Genomic DNA, 17,897 nt, shown 5'->3' with positions numbered 1-17,897 from the left:
ACATAACTGCATGTGTGTGTTTTTCGACTGCATAGGGTGTTTATACGACAACGTATGAGACATAGAAATTTTGCTAAAATAAAATTGCATTGACAACCTTCCTGAATTGTACCCGTGTAATAACTTAGAGCTCATTGTACGGATTGGACAAAATATTTTAGCCGAAAATGTTCCTTCGCGTCCACTCCTACTGCAGCAGATTAAACAAAGACACAAGTCACCGCAGAGTGTTCTCTCGCTCTACATCTACTCTTTGTGTGAACGCAGCCTAGCCTACATCTACAGGTGACTGGATTTGTCAATGGCTATTGGCTCACGATGAAAGTAGGCAGAACCTTTACGCTCGTATGGACCAATCATATGAATGGTATGATTGGATGGAGCCATTTCTTAAACTCTGTTATTGGTCAACTCCACAGCCCAAGATTGACAGACTTGCCATTGTAAATATAACACCATACTAGGTTGACTTAAGTCTCACTTTATTGATTCATATGGAGTCCTCTCTTTTTTACTCTCAATAACATGTTCACATTGTAGTTTGACAGACGCTGACAGGTAATTATGTTTTTTTTTTAAATCATAATAGGCTTATTAATTGTGTCAACCAGGTTACAGCAACGTTAGCCTGTTATGTCACGTTAGTTATTGCAGAATATCACTTGCTAGGTAATAGACTGCAGTCTCCCTGTAATGTGTTAGTCAGGAAAGATAGAGCATACATCTGTTATTCTGTATTTAACAGAATCAGCTAGCTGCACTTGCACTGGCCTTCAGTTTGAAGTTGTTTATCCTGCACAGAACAGACTTTCCCTCTCTTACAGGTGCGTCCAACAGCCGGAGAAGATGAGTCGCTTCCTGAACGTCCTGCGGAGCTGGCTGGTGATGGTGTCTGTCATCGCGATGGGAAACACCGTGCAGAGTTTCAGAGATCATAGTTTTTTGTCGGAGAAGCTCTACACGGGCACACCAGAGTTTGGTGAGCAAGCTAGGTCTGACTGACAAAGCGTAATGGCAATACAGTTTGACAACTCAAGTGAGCATGATGTTGGTGTTGCCAGGTGTTACATGTGTGATATGATTCCTATTTACATTTATGAAATGATTGAATAGAAAAATGTATCTGACATTTGTATCTACTATAATCACACACAGCAATCATACTATGAGGACAATCTAAACTCCAAACAAACGTAGACAGCTTGGCAAAAAGCAACCCCATGGTCTCGTTTTTATGTAAACAATCAATACCAACTGTTAACAGGCTTCAATATTAGAGCCACACTGATACTGGATTTTTTGGGTCAGTACTAGTATTTGTGACTAAACACTAAACTAGACTAATAAAGGTAATCAATAGTGGCTGATGAGCACAGGTAAGAATACATTCAATATTGATTAAACAGGACATTCTACAGTTAAGAAAATAAACATGTCAGTGCTGGACAACATAGGTGACACTGTATCTAAATTACCCCAAACATAACATGTTTGACATTTCAGCACTTACATTTCTTATTACTTATCAGCCGACATATAAACTGATATCTATATAGTGTGTGAGTGTGATAAGCCTAGCCTATTTATCAGTCAGGCTCTTATCGAAACTTTGTAAATAAACTGAGTTTAGGCAGATTTACACTGTTCTGGTTCTCTATTGATAACAGACATGGGTGATACAGATGGCTATATCATATTTTTTTCCCCCTGTATTCCAGATTTTTCCATTTCTTCCTGTTTCCTTAGTGAACGGTCTCCAAGCTCGAACATTTGGTATTTGGACACTACTATCTTCGATCATCCGCTGCGCCTGTGCCATTGATATCCAGAACAGAACGTAAGACAGCCTCTCACTTCCTGCGCCTTGTTTCTATGGGCAGTCTTCATATGTTCTTACTGTATGTCATTATGGCTCCTGCAGGCTGTATCACATCACCTTGTGGACATTTGTGCTGGCGTTGGGCCACTTTCTTTCTGAAGCCTTCATCTACAAAACTGCACCTCTGACTATCGGGGTCATGGCACCTCTCATTGTGGCAAGTGAGTGTGGACTAAAGCTAAAGGAGTGGTGGGAAATATATTTACATTTCCCCTTAAGTGATTAAGGTATTAAAACTTTGTTTAAAACATCATGATAACATTTCCATGTGTGTTGCTAGGTTTTTCTATCATGGGAATGCTGATTGGATTCCAGTGTATTCCAGAGACACAAGAGGAAGTCGGAGCACGACAGAAGAAGCGTAACTGAATCCCGGCAGTTAAGATTTTCTTTCAGTCCATTGAACCCACCTCCTCAGTGACCACCAGACACACAAGAAACTGGTCCCAGTGTGCTTCTTCTTGCCTTGGAAGAACATGAGATCTAGATTTAAATTAATTTCCTACTGAAACACCTCATACATCTGTATGTGGGCTGTATTTCATATTTTTAAACTGAAATTTTACAGTTGAAAGTGCAATCAAAAAAAGGTTTGAACAGTGATCAACATGTGCTGGTTCATAGTTCATTTTCAAGTTAATAATGCATGGAGGTTTCATTTTGTTAATTTTGTAGTAACTGCTGTGATCCCAGTAAAAGGTGAAACTGCTGAATTCAAATGCTGAAAACATGAGCACATTGTTCTACGTGAGATTTGTTAAGGTACACAGAAAAATAAATTCTCTTGCTCCTTATTTTATCCAAACACACATACAGTAACACTGTTATTCAATTAGATAGCGAACAAAACATACTCCATTGAGTCCACTCATGTTTTTAATTGATTAATTCTCGTATTTCTTAAGTGTCATAGAAAGCGCTACTTTTCACAGCACTGTTAAGTGTCCTGAAAGTTCCAACTGAAAGGAAAGAAATAGCAGCTCTCAAAATCACATAACAATCATACAATAGGAAAAGAAAACTAGTCACATCAAGCAAAACATGGTAATGACAGGCTGTATAAACACTGGTTACACAGCTTGAACTACATTTCTCAGTAACACATCTACAAGTTAAGAGTATTATACATAAAACATTGTCTTGTGCAAACTGCAGTAGATAGATTAGCCTCATCCTTCATGTTTCATGTGCTGACATTCTTAATGTTTCAGATGCTCTCACTGAGCCAGATATTTATAAGTTATTAATGTCTCGCAGATATCATTTACAGTAAAACGAGGACAAAACTGACCTTCAAAAGTGTACTCAGATGCACAGCATCAACCAATCAGCAGTATTCAGAATTAACACTTCCATGTGATCCTGAATGGCAGGCAGAGAGGATCTAACCTGACTGCCATGACAGGAAAACATGTCTCAGTTATTTGTCTGCATTTAACATGTATACTCTAAAAACAGAACATTAAAATGAATGTCTTCAGCTTGAGATGATTGAGACAGCTTTGGTCCAATATTAGGAAACACATATATTGCTCATTAGATGCATAGAACACTACATTAACACCTACCAGAGGGGGACCTAGGAAACTACTCAGTTAAAAGTTGAATTTAGTTAGAGATGTCACTAAAGTGGCAGTTGCATTGCAATAACGAGACATGGAAAAAGCATACAATGGATAAAATGTATGTTTTCAAAAGACACTGTAAAAACCATTGACTTTCCAGGTGTGTTCCCCTTGTGCATGACTGACTTGTGCTTGCTTTGGGATGAGCTAAGTTGCACTTGGGATATCAGTGTGAATCTCTGGTGTTCAAGCCAGAGTCCATACATTACATAGTTTTGTACAGTGCAAAAAATATACAGCAGGTCTGCTGGTTATTACTTCACCAATCATAAAGCCTCACAGAGGGCTGCTCAGTACGATTCACTCTCCATGTGATCACTCTTCACTGCAGGTTCTCTTCCTCCATGGTCATGTGTGCGTGTTTATGCATGTTGACGTGTCAGTGTTTCTGTTTGTCTGTCCTCCTTAAAGCTTCCTCTCTTTAAGGATTTCAGGCGGAGCAGCGCCTTCAAGATCAGCGGTCACTTCCTGTAAAGGATGAGGACAGAGAACAATTGTCCAGCAAATGAGTAAAAAGTTTTTTTAATGAAAAGACACCTGTTCACGCACCTGTTCATTGCATTCAGAAAGACAACAGAACAAACATAAACAAAAATTATTCCATACATTACGTTAGTATTAGACATAAAACTTATCTTCCATTGAAATCCAGTACTGTCGGGTAATCACGCATGTAATTAACTCTTTACATTTTCTTTAAAACATTGATTTGATTAAAGCAAAAAACAAGTGAATGCACAGTGAAAACAAAAAACACATTGGCTAGAAATGAGTTTTCCTTAATTTCATCCTCATAATGCCTTTTATATAAGGTTGAAATCCCAGTATACATCGTTTCCTTCCGCAGTACCAGACAGTGAACCTGTTTAATTTAAGAGCCGACTGTGAAGCAGTAGTAGTAGAATGCACTGCAGTTCTGGTGTTGAAACTTCAGAAAGTGTGTGTGTCCCTACCTTGGCAGGTGTGTGTTTTGGTTTTAGTGAGGTTGTGGGTTTATGTCAAGACAGCCGTTGCCAAGGGCTGCTGCACTCTGTGGTTCCGTAGTCCTGCATCGATGACACGGATCACACCTCTGAGGGGCGCCAATGGACCACCTCATCCTCCACTGTCTCCTCGATTCAACACCACCACCAGACTGTGCCCCACCAAACCCTGTACACCCAACTAATTCTACCTACTACCTTCTACCTGCTACCTACTACCTGCTACCTGCTACCTGGCTCCAGTAGCCATATATCCTTTAGTGAGAAGAATATGGTGAGCAGTTTAAAGTCATCTTGCAGTAAATCTTAATGATTAATACAAACATTGAACATACCACCACAGGATTACCGGAACTTTTGATTTTTGCTGCATTAGTTAGGATTGGCATATTATGAACAGAGAAAGGACAAGGAAAGTTAGCAAAAGCCGTCCAAAGCTTGTCTTAAACAAGGCAAGAAGTGAGCAGCAGAAGACATGCCACGTGAAGTAAGATTTAGTTTCAAATGGAACATGTTTAAATGTGTTACATGTGAACTATTGACCAATAAAATGTAATCCTGTCAGATTAACTAAATCTGATCAACTTGATTTTTTTTTATTAACAGTGAATTTGTAAAACTGATCACTACAAGTTACTGGTCTGTTTGACAGATGTCAACTGCACCCAAATGAAAGCGTCACAAAGCACGGCTTTGACAAAGTTGGAACAAAATTTTGCTTTTACAGCAAAAAGTTTGAGAGCTGTCAGACAAAGCAGAATTGTGCTTTCTGCAAACATCATTTGAGAGTACAGGATTTTTTTAGTCAGTTTAGAGAGAAAGTTTCCACCAGCGCACAAGTACTGTGCGCTGCAGTGTGAGGACACCGCATTCAGCACAGAGCCAGGGGGCATCTAACACATCCCTCCTCCACAGGGATGTGAAGATCCAAGCTCTGACTGCATGTAGCACACACACATGTACTTACATTCGCTATCCGCACCTCAGCCTGTAGGTTGGCCTTCTGTCTTCTGAGGTCAGACTTGATGAATGCTGTGATGAACACGGAGGAGGGGGGAAATTTAGCTTAAAGAAGTTAGGATCCATAACCATTTCAGTTTAAAACAAGACAAAATAAAAAATACAGGGGTTTCATGCAACAACCGGATGTCCCTTGTGTAGTTTTAAAAGCAGTGATTTGCATTTGTTTTATGTCAGAGAATATCAGAGAAATTAGCCATTGGTATATGTTTTTAATGCACACCCAATAGATGGCACTAGGTAACCCTTAAAAGGTACGGAGTTTTAACACAAAAGGAGCATAATTTTTAGGGGAATAATAAACAGGTGTTTGATATGAAGCATTAACAAAAATTATTATTGTTTTATGCCTTCAATAAATAGAGATTCTTCATTTAACCACTAGAGGGCGACCTTATCCTATGAAAGATATGGCTGTGTAACTCTAGGATTGTAAACACACAATTTAAACATACCCTACTTCTAAAACACACAATGTTCCCTTCACGTGCCTGCATGCCTACAGCTGCTGACATGGGTTTGTTTGATGTTTTGACAGTTGCTCTGTCTTGTTACAGGAGAGGTATGCTGAGGCGACAGAGGAGAGGTTAATATCTTACCTGTCATTACTGCTCCTATTAGGAGAAAAATACTCAGGAAGATGTTTCCGGCCAAAGTGCCCCATTGATCAATAATCTTCCCCTGGGAGATGGTGAAAATGATTCCAAAGATCTGAAATGAGATTCAAAAAAATGTTTTTGTTTTGTCTTATATGTTTTTGTCATCTTATATGTTTAGCCTGTGTCTACAGAGTTATCCGTGCTAAAGTAACTTACCTGGGCTGAACAGTTAAGCAGTCCAGATGAGGTTCCCTCTGATTCTGGGTAGGTGAGCTCTACTGCAAACTCAAAGCCCAGAGGTAGATATCCTGTCATGAAGAAGCTGCCCACAGACAGACAGACACCGAAGATCAAATAACAGAAAACATAAGCGAGGTGGATCTGCAGTAGTTTTCATCCCAATGAAGAAATACAAAAACTGCTCCACAAATTTAAAAGTAGGGCAAGTATATATTTCTGTATAATACATCCTGTCTGGGTTTTGGGATTGAAAAACCAGACAAAGGAATTGCTATGGAAACCAGCTATGTGCATAATCAGCTTACCACAAATAGCAATAATTGTAAGGACAAAGCATGTGGACCAGGGAATCGTTAATTTAGCTTTGTCAATGCAGCACTAATGCCAGATGAGATAAATGCAAAGAAATATTACACTTACTACATACAATTCCACCATAACGTTTTAAGTGATTTAGCAAAACCTGACACATGTGGACATCAAACGTGACAGACATGAAGGTTAAAATTAGTCTAAAGACTGTGTCATCAGCGGACGTGTCACAATAAAATTCTCTTTTGCCACCATTTTTTAAAGCAGTCTTACTGAACCCCTAAAGATACCTATGACGAGATATTATTAGGTTTATAGCTTAAATGTCTAGGTCGGGGTTCCCAGTCTTACTTGAGATTTAATTTAATGACCTTAATGACTTCACAATTAGATTTGGAGATATTTATGAATTTGAGATTGGCATTGTTCAAATTGAAACATTTTTAGCTTTGATCATCTTGTCAATTCAAAATATTCCTGGTATGAATGGAGAATTATATCATAGGGTTTTCTGGTCTGGAGGTCTGTTGCATAGTTATGAATTGGCAAAACAAATATAACAAAGACTTCAAGCCCTGCAGTGATAAGGTCTCTCTGTATTTTCTTAAATTAAACCAAATTGTGAGAAACCGCACATTTCCAAATATTTGCAGAATTAAATAAAAAATACACAGTGTTATCACATTTTGGCTGGTAACCTGACAACGTTACATATACCCACATTTTTAATATTTCAAGCCCTGGCTCTGATGTTTATGACCTCTGCTGCCTTTACATTCTGTAATGGTTACCTACCCTAAAACTCCAGCTGTGACAAACACCACCCACAAGTAACCCAGGTTGAGGGTGAAGGCGTAGACCAGCATCCCTGTCAGAGAGAGGAGATAGACGACCAAGGTGGTTTGTCTGAGGAGACAGGAGATGAATATTAACAATATAATTTAGAAAGTGAGGTGACACTACAATCAACCACCGTATGCATTTACACACAGCACTGAGGACATTGTCAATGCAGGCTTGTCGGATGGTGTTCAAATAGGTGAGTAACTTTACAAGTGCTTTTTCAGTGGATTCGGTGTGGCTCCCGTGCCTCTGTTTTAAAGGCTGATATAATTTCGGGGACAGGTCGCTGCTGAGTAGGCCTACCTGTTTAATTGTGTGGATGTGCTTGTGGGTATTACACTGTGTGTGCGCCTTAGCTGGCCTGTTTTCAGAACATGGTGGTGTTATGAGTAGGCCACTTTTCTTTCTGACAGCACTGGCCAAGCTCTTTATAACTTTCTCTTTGCCTTCTGTACTTTGCAAATACAAAAGTCTCTCGACTCTAAAATCCATCACAGCACAGCCGCAGCAGCGTGTGTGTTGGAGAGAGACGCACACAAAGAGAATTGTTTAATTTAATATGTTAATATGGAAAGAAATCGATTTAAGGAGCTTTAAATTAGGTATTTACTGCATCTAATCTTATCAGTTGTTAAACTATGCAAAACTAGGAAACAAGGCACATAAATTTTCCAATATAGGGTTCTCTTCTAGACAGCAGTGTGTGCGTGTGCTTCATAACGGTGTAGCCCAAGGGCCCATCATAACAGCCTGCACTGGGGCCCGTTGTTATTACGTTAAGCCATTGCATGCCACCTTTACATACTGTAGATCCGAAAGAGCCAGTAGCTCTTCTCCTCCACATAAACATGCTTCATTTCATACCCATACATTAATTGATACATAAATATTATATAATTAAATTTCTCACTTGAAAATTCCTCAGCATAAACAGTATTCCTGATTCACTGAAGATCCCATGTCATAACCCAGGCCCTCTACTCAAACTGGCTTACTCTGGTTAAGCAGTCTCTCATACAACCATGCGTAAAATATTGCTGCAAAACATTTTTGTTAATATAACATAGTCCTTTGACTCTCTCCCACATGGGACAATAGGAGTGTGCGGGTCAACAATATAACTCCAGGCCTGACTGCTTTCACAGCGAAGCATCCTAATGGCATGAAAGGAATCTGAGGATTTTTCCCCATCATAATAGTTTGCATGCCAGATCACTGAAGCTAGTGAACCAAACATCTAACAGAAACCTACTGAAAATAAGAGGTTACTTTGTGAGAAAGTACTGATACAAATGACATCAATAATAAGATACCAATTTTGTAATTATTAGTATATTCCATGTTTAATGTAGTGGCACAAGGCCTGAGAAGTGACCTGGGAGGACCAGCAAAGTACAGCCCATCAGTTCAGATAAGCAGAGAGGGACGTCAGATATACGACTCAGTTCCGCTGGATTCCCATTCGTGAGCACTTTGAACAAAAGCTTTAATTCACAGGGACATCTCCCTGTGAATGGATGATTGAAAAGACATTCATGCAAGGAGCCCATGTTTTAAAGCACAGCTAACACTGCCGCAAACAAGACTGACTGTTGACCCTGAAGCATTGGAGCACTTTCTTTCAGTCACCGTGAGTTTCTGGTATCACATGAAGCTAAAATATTACCAGCGGGCAATGGAGGGCACTGTCTTGGATGGATTACACTTTCATGGTCCCCAGAGGACGAAAAGTCCAAAGTTGTAATTAGTCCAATACTTTTATGGTTCATTCCAAATATTGCAAAACTAACACATTTCCAACAACTTCCGCTGTTTCGTACTTTGTGCTAGAAAATTAGCAAATGTCAGCATGCATAGTAAACATTTTCACCTGCTGCTACACATCAGCAAGTTAGCAATGTCATTGTGAGCATGTTAGCGTGCTGACATTAGCATTTAGCTCACCTTACAAAGCTGCTAGCATGAGTGTAGACTGTAGAATAGTAAAAGAACACAACTAACTTTATGATTTTAATGTCCATGAGGCAGGGGAAGGTCAACAGACTTGTCTGAAGACTGCAGCAGCCTGATTACCGGGAATGCTACAGGGAATTTGGTTTCTTCTTGATGCATTTGGCATTGTTTTCGGTCCTTTTATAGAAATATCTTACTTGTAGGTTTTGGTCTTGTCCAGCCAAACGCCACATATGAGGGACCCCACCATGCCAGCAACGACAATGGTCAGACCAATTCTCCCAGCATTCACCTCTTCACCCTGAAAAACATTGACATTTCTACTTTCTGCACTGTACAAGACATCTCTGACATTTTTTATCCTGCAGTTATCTTTTTCTGGAAGTTCTGGACCACAATAATCAGCACTGACACAAGTATACGGCAAGAAAGAATGATAGAGGAGGTAAGGAAGGAAGGAAGGAACACAAATACAAATAAAGTACAAATAAAGAAACACAACGTTAAATAAAAACTCATCTGGTTGGAGATAAACATAACACACACACTGGGACTTACAGGATAGTGTTCAATGACCATCCGATTCAGCAGTGTGGAAACAGCATAGAAGCAGCCAACGTTGAGCCCTGCAGACAACAAACTGAAATCAGTGTCTGTCTATTCTGAGAAGACCCGTAGGGAAAGGAGAAGGTCCAAATGGGACCTCATGCTTCCCCGTTAAAAGCACTGCTGACAACGTCACACATCAAGTCCACAGCAGCCTCCAGACTTTGTCATTAGTTAAAAGCATTTAAGTATATACTGGAGAACATGTTAGTCAGTATGCAAAAATCTTTCTAGACACCAAAGGACCATAAAATCCCATTGGTGAGACATGTTAATGGTGCCCATTGTAGTATACTTCACACTGTCAATCATTAACATTGTCGTTATTAAAAAGTGACCTTTGAGCAAAAATGTGACCTCAAAAAGACCCTATATCAATGCTGCACATAATCAGTGCGCTGGAGGTCCATGTGTCACGCTGACACACCATCATATCTGCACACCAGCTGATAAAGGTGGAGTTTCCACAAATGTGACTGTGGCAGCTTCAACTGCAGATATCTATATTTTGAGGCTACCTTTCACCTTGATATTGCAACATCCTAGCCCTGGACAGGTGATAAAGATGGTGGTAAGATGTTGGAATGAGGGGTGACCTGCATGTCACAAAATTATAATCACATCATTATGAGACTTCCTCCTCTGCTATCTTTATGATATAATTTGCCACAGACCTTGTTGTAATAGCAAAAGTTGTGCTGAAACTTGGCAACTGACAGAAATGAATGAACAATAATTCTGGTATTTGATAGTTCTACTTTCTCATCGTGTATCTCTGGATTGTTGGTTGGACAAAACAATTTGTTTAGAGAAATTATCTTGGGCTCTCAGAACTTGTGAGAAGCATTTTGACATTTTTTGTGACATTATATAGTTTTTTAAACAAACTAATAAACAGTATTATTGGCAGGTAGCCTTACATAAACGTCATTGGAGAGCCGAGAAGTTTAAGCTGTAAATACGACACCTAAGGGCCTGTTCCTCCAGGCATTGTGTCATTATTACACAAAAGTCCATCAGTCCACCAGTTTGTGGAAGTACAAACAGATTAAGTCAGCAGGAAGACACCCACCATAGCTGACCACCAGGAGCATGAAGGGCTTGTTGCGCAGCAGCCTCAAGACAGAAGCTGTGTAAGAGTACTCGTCAGGGGGGATGTTCCTGGCCTGAGCCTGGGCCTGAGTGGGAGGGATTTCTGGTCTCTCCTGAAACACTGGAAAAAACAAGTACACAATATTAAGGATTTTATTTGTGTGCTTAGGACATAAGACATTTTTACTCTGAGAACAGAAAACCGGGAGGGGGTTAAAAGCAAATCCAAAATGTTTGCACTATTGAGGCGTATCGTTTTCCAGCCAGCTAGTTATCATCAGTGTCACACACCTAAGCCAACAGACTGAACCAGTTTAATAAACTCTAATCATTAAACAGTGTTTTGAAGACTTTTATTGGCTTTAGTCAAATTGATTGTGTGTTTTTTTTATTTCTCATTCCTGTCACCCTAGCTTAATTTAACTACCTTTGTATAAATTCCTTGTCTTTACAAACCGATGGAAAAAAGAATATGTTTCTTGCTATTTCGGCAGGTACAGATCCAAAATGGCATGGCCAGGGGATAGACTAGTGCCACATTCTACATATTAATTTGTGATGCTTGTAACTTGATTGGCTTCAATATCTAATCTGATATAATTCATATTTTCATCACACCCTTAATACACAAACTCAGTATCCAATAGAGTGGCCACACAGAAACCTGACCCAGACTGGATGAAGAACCAAACCTTTGCACATACGATTCTGCGCTCTCTGTTGATGCCTTTAACAGTTGAAGACTCTTTTATTAAAGCTGGCCTTTGTCACACTATGTGCTATCTACAGAATGCAAACGTGTGTGTTTTAAGGTCCATTGTTGCCAATGTTCTATTGAGTGACTATTATTTATTATAACAATTTTACGATGCTGTTGTTGTCTATATATATATTGTCTATATATATATATATATATATATATATATATACATATATATGACTTTATTATTTTACTCTTGTAAAGCATTTATGGCTTTGTTCTGTGAAAGGTGCTTAGAACACTAGTTTAGAACAAGATAAACATTTCTTATTCCTGCTTTTCTTTATTCTTTATCTGCTGTGTTGAATGAATGAATACAGCTGCATAACATAATCACATGATGACAACTGAGCAAGATACATCCTACATAGAAGACCGTGAGATGAAATTCGAAACCCTGGAAATGGACCTTGAGTTAAGTGTTTTTCATCTCCTCTACATCTCCTCATTCACATATGTAAGTGAAATCATAACATAGACAATCACTTTAAACTATTATAACACTTATGTAGGAATTTATTTATATGAACATGAAACCATGTCAAAGGGGTTGGGCAATAGCCATGTATGGTTGTGTATGAATAAAATGAAACTATTTCTTTTTATATTATTTTGTTGACTTTAGTAATGTTTCATGTTAGTGAATTGTATTTTCTGGAAAGGCAGTCAGAGACAACTTTGTCAAACGTAACGATTTGCAGCTAATAAAGTAGAAATAATGAGCAATAAGTGCAGCATCAGTATAATAGTGGTTATTATTGTAATCATGTTTTTTCCTGTTAACATAGCAATTATTACGTTCTCGAGTTATAGCATTTTCACTTCTGTATGTACACATTTCCAATCTCTCTGATTGAGGTAACAAGACATTCTGGATAGTTACCACATTTAATGGTCGACTACTAGGTTTAGCAAGTTGCAAAATATGGCCCAGAAGTCCCACCTTTACAAGCAACGGGTAAAATACAGTATGTAAGACAGGCGGCATAAGCTTCTTAGAAATATTAGATTTCTTATATATTTCTTTCATTTCTTCCCCATATAATTCATCCAAATAGAATTAGAAAGGGTAAAATCCACTGCCCAGCCACCCAAACATGTCTTTTCATTATGTTGCCAATGGTCCAATTTCTGATCAACCTGCCTCCGCGCCAGTTAACATTGAGGTAAAATGCAACCTGTGGCGAAGCTTCACCGTGTTTCTCTGACAGTCAGTGAAGTTTAGTCCTTCGTGGAGGTGAAATGAGGATTTAACAGAGCTAAGGGGGAAGATGACTTCATAAAACCCCTTCCATCCTTGCTTGTATTTCACATCGTGTCTGAACACATCTCATCAAAAGGCAGACAATTAGAGCAATTACTGCAGCTGCTCTTCTAGTGGATGGCGATGCTGTTTAGTTTTCGGTAGAGAGCACATCTCAGGGAGACTCAGCTTTCCAGCAGTGTCGCCTGAGGATCCCAACAACCAGATAAGAGGCCCTACCATATAAAAATGAATGAAACTTTATGTCAAACAATGAAGCCTATGAACCTCTCTTTTTTGTTCTCATCTAAAAATATTACAATGCCAACTACAAAAGGTCAAATCCCATTGGCACTGACTGTGAGGGATAAAGGAGGTGAGGGGAGGTAACAGCTTTGTCACACTCTCTATCACTGGAAAGCACAAACTGTCAAGATGACTCTTTGCTTTATACGTTTTCACAATCATGGCTGTGGGAGACTTGCAGTCGGCTATTACTGCATGTATGAGCAAGGAGCCCTGACAGCGCTTACCCTCTCTATGAGCATGTGGATGTGAATAGTCATCTTTCCTTGCAGACTTACCAATGACAACGAGGATAAAGATGAAGGTGGCCACTCCCGCGCTGATGTAGAACATGATTCTGATGTAGTGCTCCAGCTCATTTATATCGTCCACATTTGGAACAAGGATGGGAGGGATCAGGAACCCAATGGCAATACCCATCTGTAGGTGAAATTAAAATATGACTCTTGGCCTGTCTAGACCTCTAGCTGATGAAACACACGCACACAGCTACAGTCAGTACACATTATTAAAGAGGGAAAGTGAAAAGATAGGTTCCTTAAGGAGGAGCACACCTGTGGCGTGCAAGCACAGAAATCCATCAGGCCCCTTCAGTGACTTAGCAATGTTACAGCCACCATGATTTATAGATCTCCAGCATACAAACAAACCTGAAACTTTGCTATATTTATGTGACATATAGAACACGAGGCTACTTGAACAATCGTTAACTTACCATGTGGTCATTTTGCTAGAGAAAGCTTTATATTTTATATTTATTTATATTTAACATATTCACCGGAGCCTATAATAAATCCCTATAACACAATAACTGGAGAATCATCTCTGTTTAATCACCGTCACATATCTGAAGCAACGAAAAGACGTTGCATCCCTATTGTGCGTGCATTTTGGATAAGTAGAGCAAGTCTTATCAAAAAATGCAAAACAAGCACATTTTCAACTGGTGCAAAGCAAGGATGGCCTCTCTTCTGAAGTTACTTTTGGCACACAAACTGTTGATCTGTTTGATCTTCAAAGCATCACAAGGCTTTGTGGAAATCATACCTACTTTTTGTTAATGTGAACTATTTCTAAATGTCCAAGGGGATACATAAACAACTTCAGCCGGAAAACTTGGAAACATCAGGGTTAGGGACTGGAGCCAAAGGAATAACGCCGTGGTGAGCAAGTAAACATCAACAACAATGTGTCCTTTTATCTTCAGCGGCGGGGTGCACAAAACAAGAACATGTGTGACAATGGCCGGTGTGCAGTGTTTGGTCTAACATAGTTGAGAGCGGACAAAACAGTTACACTTCAGGGGTTAAAGAACATGAGAGGGGTCACATATCGTTTGGTGGTCTATGTTTACATACAGTGATAAAGATCATGTTGTGATCACAAGGCATTCATATAAAAACTGTTACATGTGCAGTGTATTTTGACTGTTTTTATTGGCTTTTAAACAAAGAATAATTTAGAGCTAAATTGAATTATGAAGCCAGATTCTTCCCTTTGGAAATGACTCAAGATTGGATCCAAACTTTTAAAATTGTGTCACTCCCAGTTTATCTTCTCTGTGACACATTTGTGTTTGTCTTCTAAGGTGAAAGAGACATGAACCATGACATGCGACCACACACATCCTCCCCAGCAGCCTTCACTAGCTTGACTTGGACACAACATTCTCAACATAATTTCAATGTACAGTTCATTTACTCCTAGCCTGGGAGCTTGTTCAGTAGCAGATGGTTCAAGTGGTGGATGTCACCCTGCAAACTGTGCACCCACACAAACATAATTTGATGATACCGGCATCTCCCCCTTTTTTTTAGTGAGACATAGCCACAATCGGTCATATCTGCTTCCTCTACCTTCAGCATCCTCCCACTTTGGGAAAGTCACAAACCTGCTGCTTGTGTACACTATGAGTGGCAGACTTTCTTATTTATTTGTTTATGAGCTTGATTTGGCTAACATGGGAGATTAGCATGTCTTTCTGGATTTTGCTCATTTGAGCTTGTTTGCATAGGGTAAAACTGAGGAATATATATTTTCAAAATAGTAACCCCAGACTCTTGGTACGTTTAGAGAAAGCAATTAAGCTCTCCCAAAAGAAAACTTAATAAAGCCCTAACCATGTTGAAAATCTTCATTGGGCATTTGGAAAATAATTTTAAAGTAAACTATGACCTAAGGGGCGGCCTCCAGGCTGCATGTCAAAGTGTCCTTGGGCAAGATACTGAACCCCAAATTGCCCCTGGTGGCTGTTCTGCCAGGGTATGAATGTGTATGAATGTTAGTTTCTTTTGAATGAATGGTGAATGCAGATGTAGTGTAAAAGTGCTTTGAGTGGTCGAAAAGACTAGAAAGCTATACAGAGCTAATACTTTTATAGATGATATTAAAAAAAAACACTACAATCTTCAACATACCAAACTGTTGGCATGTGAGAAAACAAAAACTCAAGACTCATACATTCACGATGGCAGACGCTGGCATGACATAACATGTACCTGGCTGTTTTTAACACACTACCATTCAGATAAAATTAGATGACAGAGTTTTCTTTCACTCTTTTCTTGCCAACCAACACACACAAAGTTCTCTTAACACCAATTTGAGAAGTTTATCACACCATATGCACACTGTTAAAGACGTTTTGAGCCCAACAGGTAAACAGAGACACACCTGGTTTCCCAGAACGCCAATGGAACAGGCGGTGGACACTTCCTGCTGCCCAAACCACAGGGACGCAAGTCTGGATGGGATGCCCAGGATAAAAACAGCAGCCATCGAACACACAAACTGGCCGAAGAAGGTCATGGCAAACATGCTGGGCTGGGCCGTGCTCGTCTTGATCCACGCCCCGATGCAGTTGAAGGCTGAGCCCACAACCATAACGTCCCTCATGCCTCGGTTATCAAGCACCCACATGACGGGAAGGATGAGGGGGATGTAGGTGAGGAAATAGATCATGGAGAGCCAGTCGATGGCCTGGGTGTCGATTTTGTAGAAGCGCATGAAGATGTTGTTGATGATGCTGTACTGCAGCCACATGAAGGCGTTGCTCATGGAGAGGGCGCTGAAGACGAATAGCATGACCCACCGCCGCATGTACAACCTGGTCTCCATCAACCGGAGCAGCTGTCCTGTGTCCATGGCTGAATGCTCAAAGGGATCACTGCTGTCTCCCGGAAGTATGTGGTGGTTGTATTCTCCCAGACTGATTCTCTCTTGTCTTGTTGGAGACCAAATATTGTCCAACTCATTAGAGCATTCAGTCTGAGAGCTAATGTTGCTCCTGTTGAAACACTTCCCTTCTCCTTCAGGCTTACAGCTGGAGGGAAGAGCATACATTTCTCCTTGTGTGTGTGTGCTCCCTAAACAATGTGACAGTTTACTTGCCTAGCCCTTCTTGCCCAGCAGGTTTTTTCATCATGCTGATCATAAATGAGCTCTCCTGCTTTGTTTAAAGTGTAGATTACTGCTTATTACTCCTTCTGATTTAGCAGAGGTGGATTTGCGGTGCAGTTTTAACAAGGTGATTGTTGTTGGGAAGCTCTGATCTCAGCCAACTGTTACACACCTGACTCTGGTGTTTAACACCTCTTTAGTCATGTGATGTGTTTCTTTTGTGAGTTTTACTTCTCATTTTAAACTCCTTCCAGCTCATGTCATAGCACCCAACTACCACTTGACAAAAAGTGCTGAGTGTGAACTTAAGGTAACTTGATTTTATTCCTAAACTAAGGCACGACACACATATATAGATGTGTGCAGACTCATAGTAACAAAGGTCCATTCACTCAGACCTTTTTATTTAGAGACGTATTACTCAGTGGAGGATTATTACTGCGGTAGGAATTAGGACATAGGGCCTACACCTTCAGTCACGATCAATCATTTTCAAACTTATGTTGTTCAAGGTTTACAATCAGAATGATTAATTTAATTGTTGGGTCAAATGTATTCTATCATGCTGCAAAGGAGTGTTCCTGACAACATTTTTTATGAGAATTAGAGCTGCAGCAATTTGTTGATTAATTGGTTACTAGATTGACAGAAAATTAACATTCAACTATTTATGTAGTTTTGTTTTTTTAAAATGTAAGCAAAATTGGCTGGTTCCATCTTCTTACTTTTAGTCAGACAAAACAAGGTATTTTATGATGTCACCTTTACCACTGGAAATATGTGATGGGCAATTTAACTTTTGGCTTGTTTGAAAAATAAAAAAACACAGACAGGTCTATTAGTAATAAAGTAAACGTTATAGTTTATATTTTTTTAAAACCTCAAAGCACCACTGTGGCTCTTTTTCATGTATCATAATGAGCTAAAAAATATTCAACATATCATATCATCATATTGAAGAATGCTATATGTTTACAGTATGAGTAAACGAGTTTGCTCTACTGTTGTTATTTTGACTGTGTCGCCTGCCTGCATGA

The 17,897-nt window shown here is 39.6% G+C and overlaps 2 protein-coding genes across 4 annotated transcripts; one reads left to right on the top strand and one right to left on the bottom strand.

The window, feature by feature from the left end:
• The first annotated feature begins 344 nt into the window (after window positions 1-344).
• erg28 (ergosterol biosynthesis 28 homolog) lies at window positions 345-2,688 on the top strand. 3 transcript variants are annotated; one of them, XM_046062553.1, is made up of 5 exons: window positions 345-367; window positions 825-979; window positions 1,747-1,837; window positions 1,922-2,040; window positions 2,160-2,688. In XM_046062553.1, exons 1-5 carry the CDS (start codon window positions 348-350, stop codon window positions 2,246-2,248), a joined length of 474 nt encoding a protein of 157 aa, XP_045918509.1. In that variant the 5' UTR covers window positions 345-347; the 3' UTR covers window positions 2,249-2,688. The 3 variants fall into 3 exon arrangements, with proteins under 3 accessions (XP_045918509.1, XP_045918510.1, XP_045918508.1); XM_046062554.1 differs by lacking the exon at window positions 345-367 and adding an exon at window positions 416-558; XM_046062552.1 differs by lacking the exon at window positions 345-367 and adding an exon at window positions 425-443.
• Window positions 2,689-2,747: 59 nt separating this feature from the next.
• On the bottom strand, window positions 2,748-16,803 carry LOC123979417 (feline leukemia virus subgroup C receptor-related protein 2-like). The gene is made up of 10 exons (XM_046063330.1): window positions 16,135-16,803; window positions 13,740-13,881; window positions 11,133-11,273; window positions 10,013-10,080; window positions 9,652-9,755; window positions 7,454-7,564; window positions 6,323-6,428; window positions 6,107-6,218; window positions 5,455-5,519; window positions 2,748-3,972 (listed from the first exon to the last, which is right to left on the bottom strand). Exons 1-10 carry the CDS (start codon window positions 16,801-16,803, stop codon window positions 3,910-3,912), a joined length of 1,581 nt encoding a protein of 526 aa, XP_045919286.1. The 3' UTR covers window positions 2,748-3,909.
• Window positions 16,804-17,897: the final 1,094 nt, after the last annotated feature.

This window comes from Micropterus dolomieu, linkage group LG11 (assembly GCF_021292245.1).
Source record: "Micropterus dolomieu isolate WLL.071019.BEF.003 ecotype Adirondacks linkage group LG11, ASM2129224v1, whole genome shotgun sequence".
NCBI lineage: Eukaryota > Metazoa > Chordata > Actinopteri > Centrarchiformes > Centrarchidae > Micropterus > Micropterus dolomieu.
Note: the sequence above shows the minus strand (reverse complement) of the source record. Positions and strands in the feature narration are given on the sequence as shown.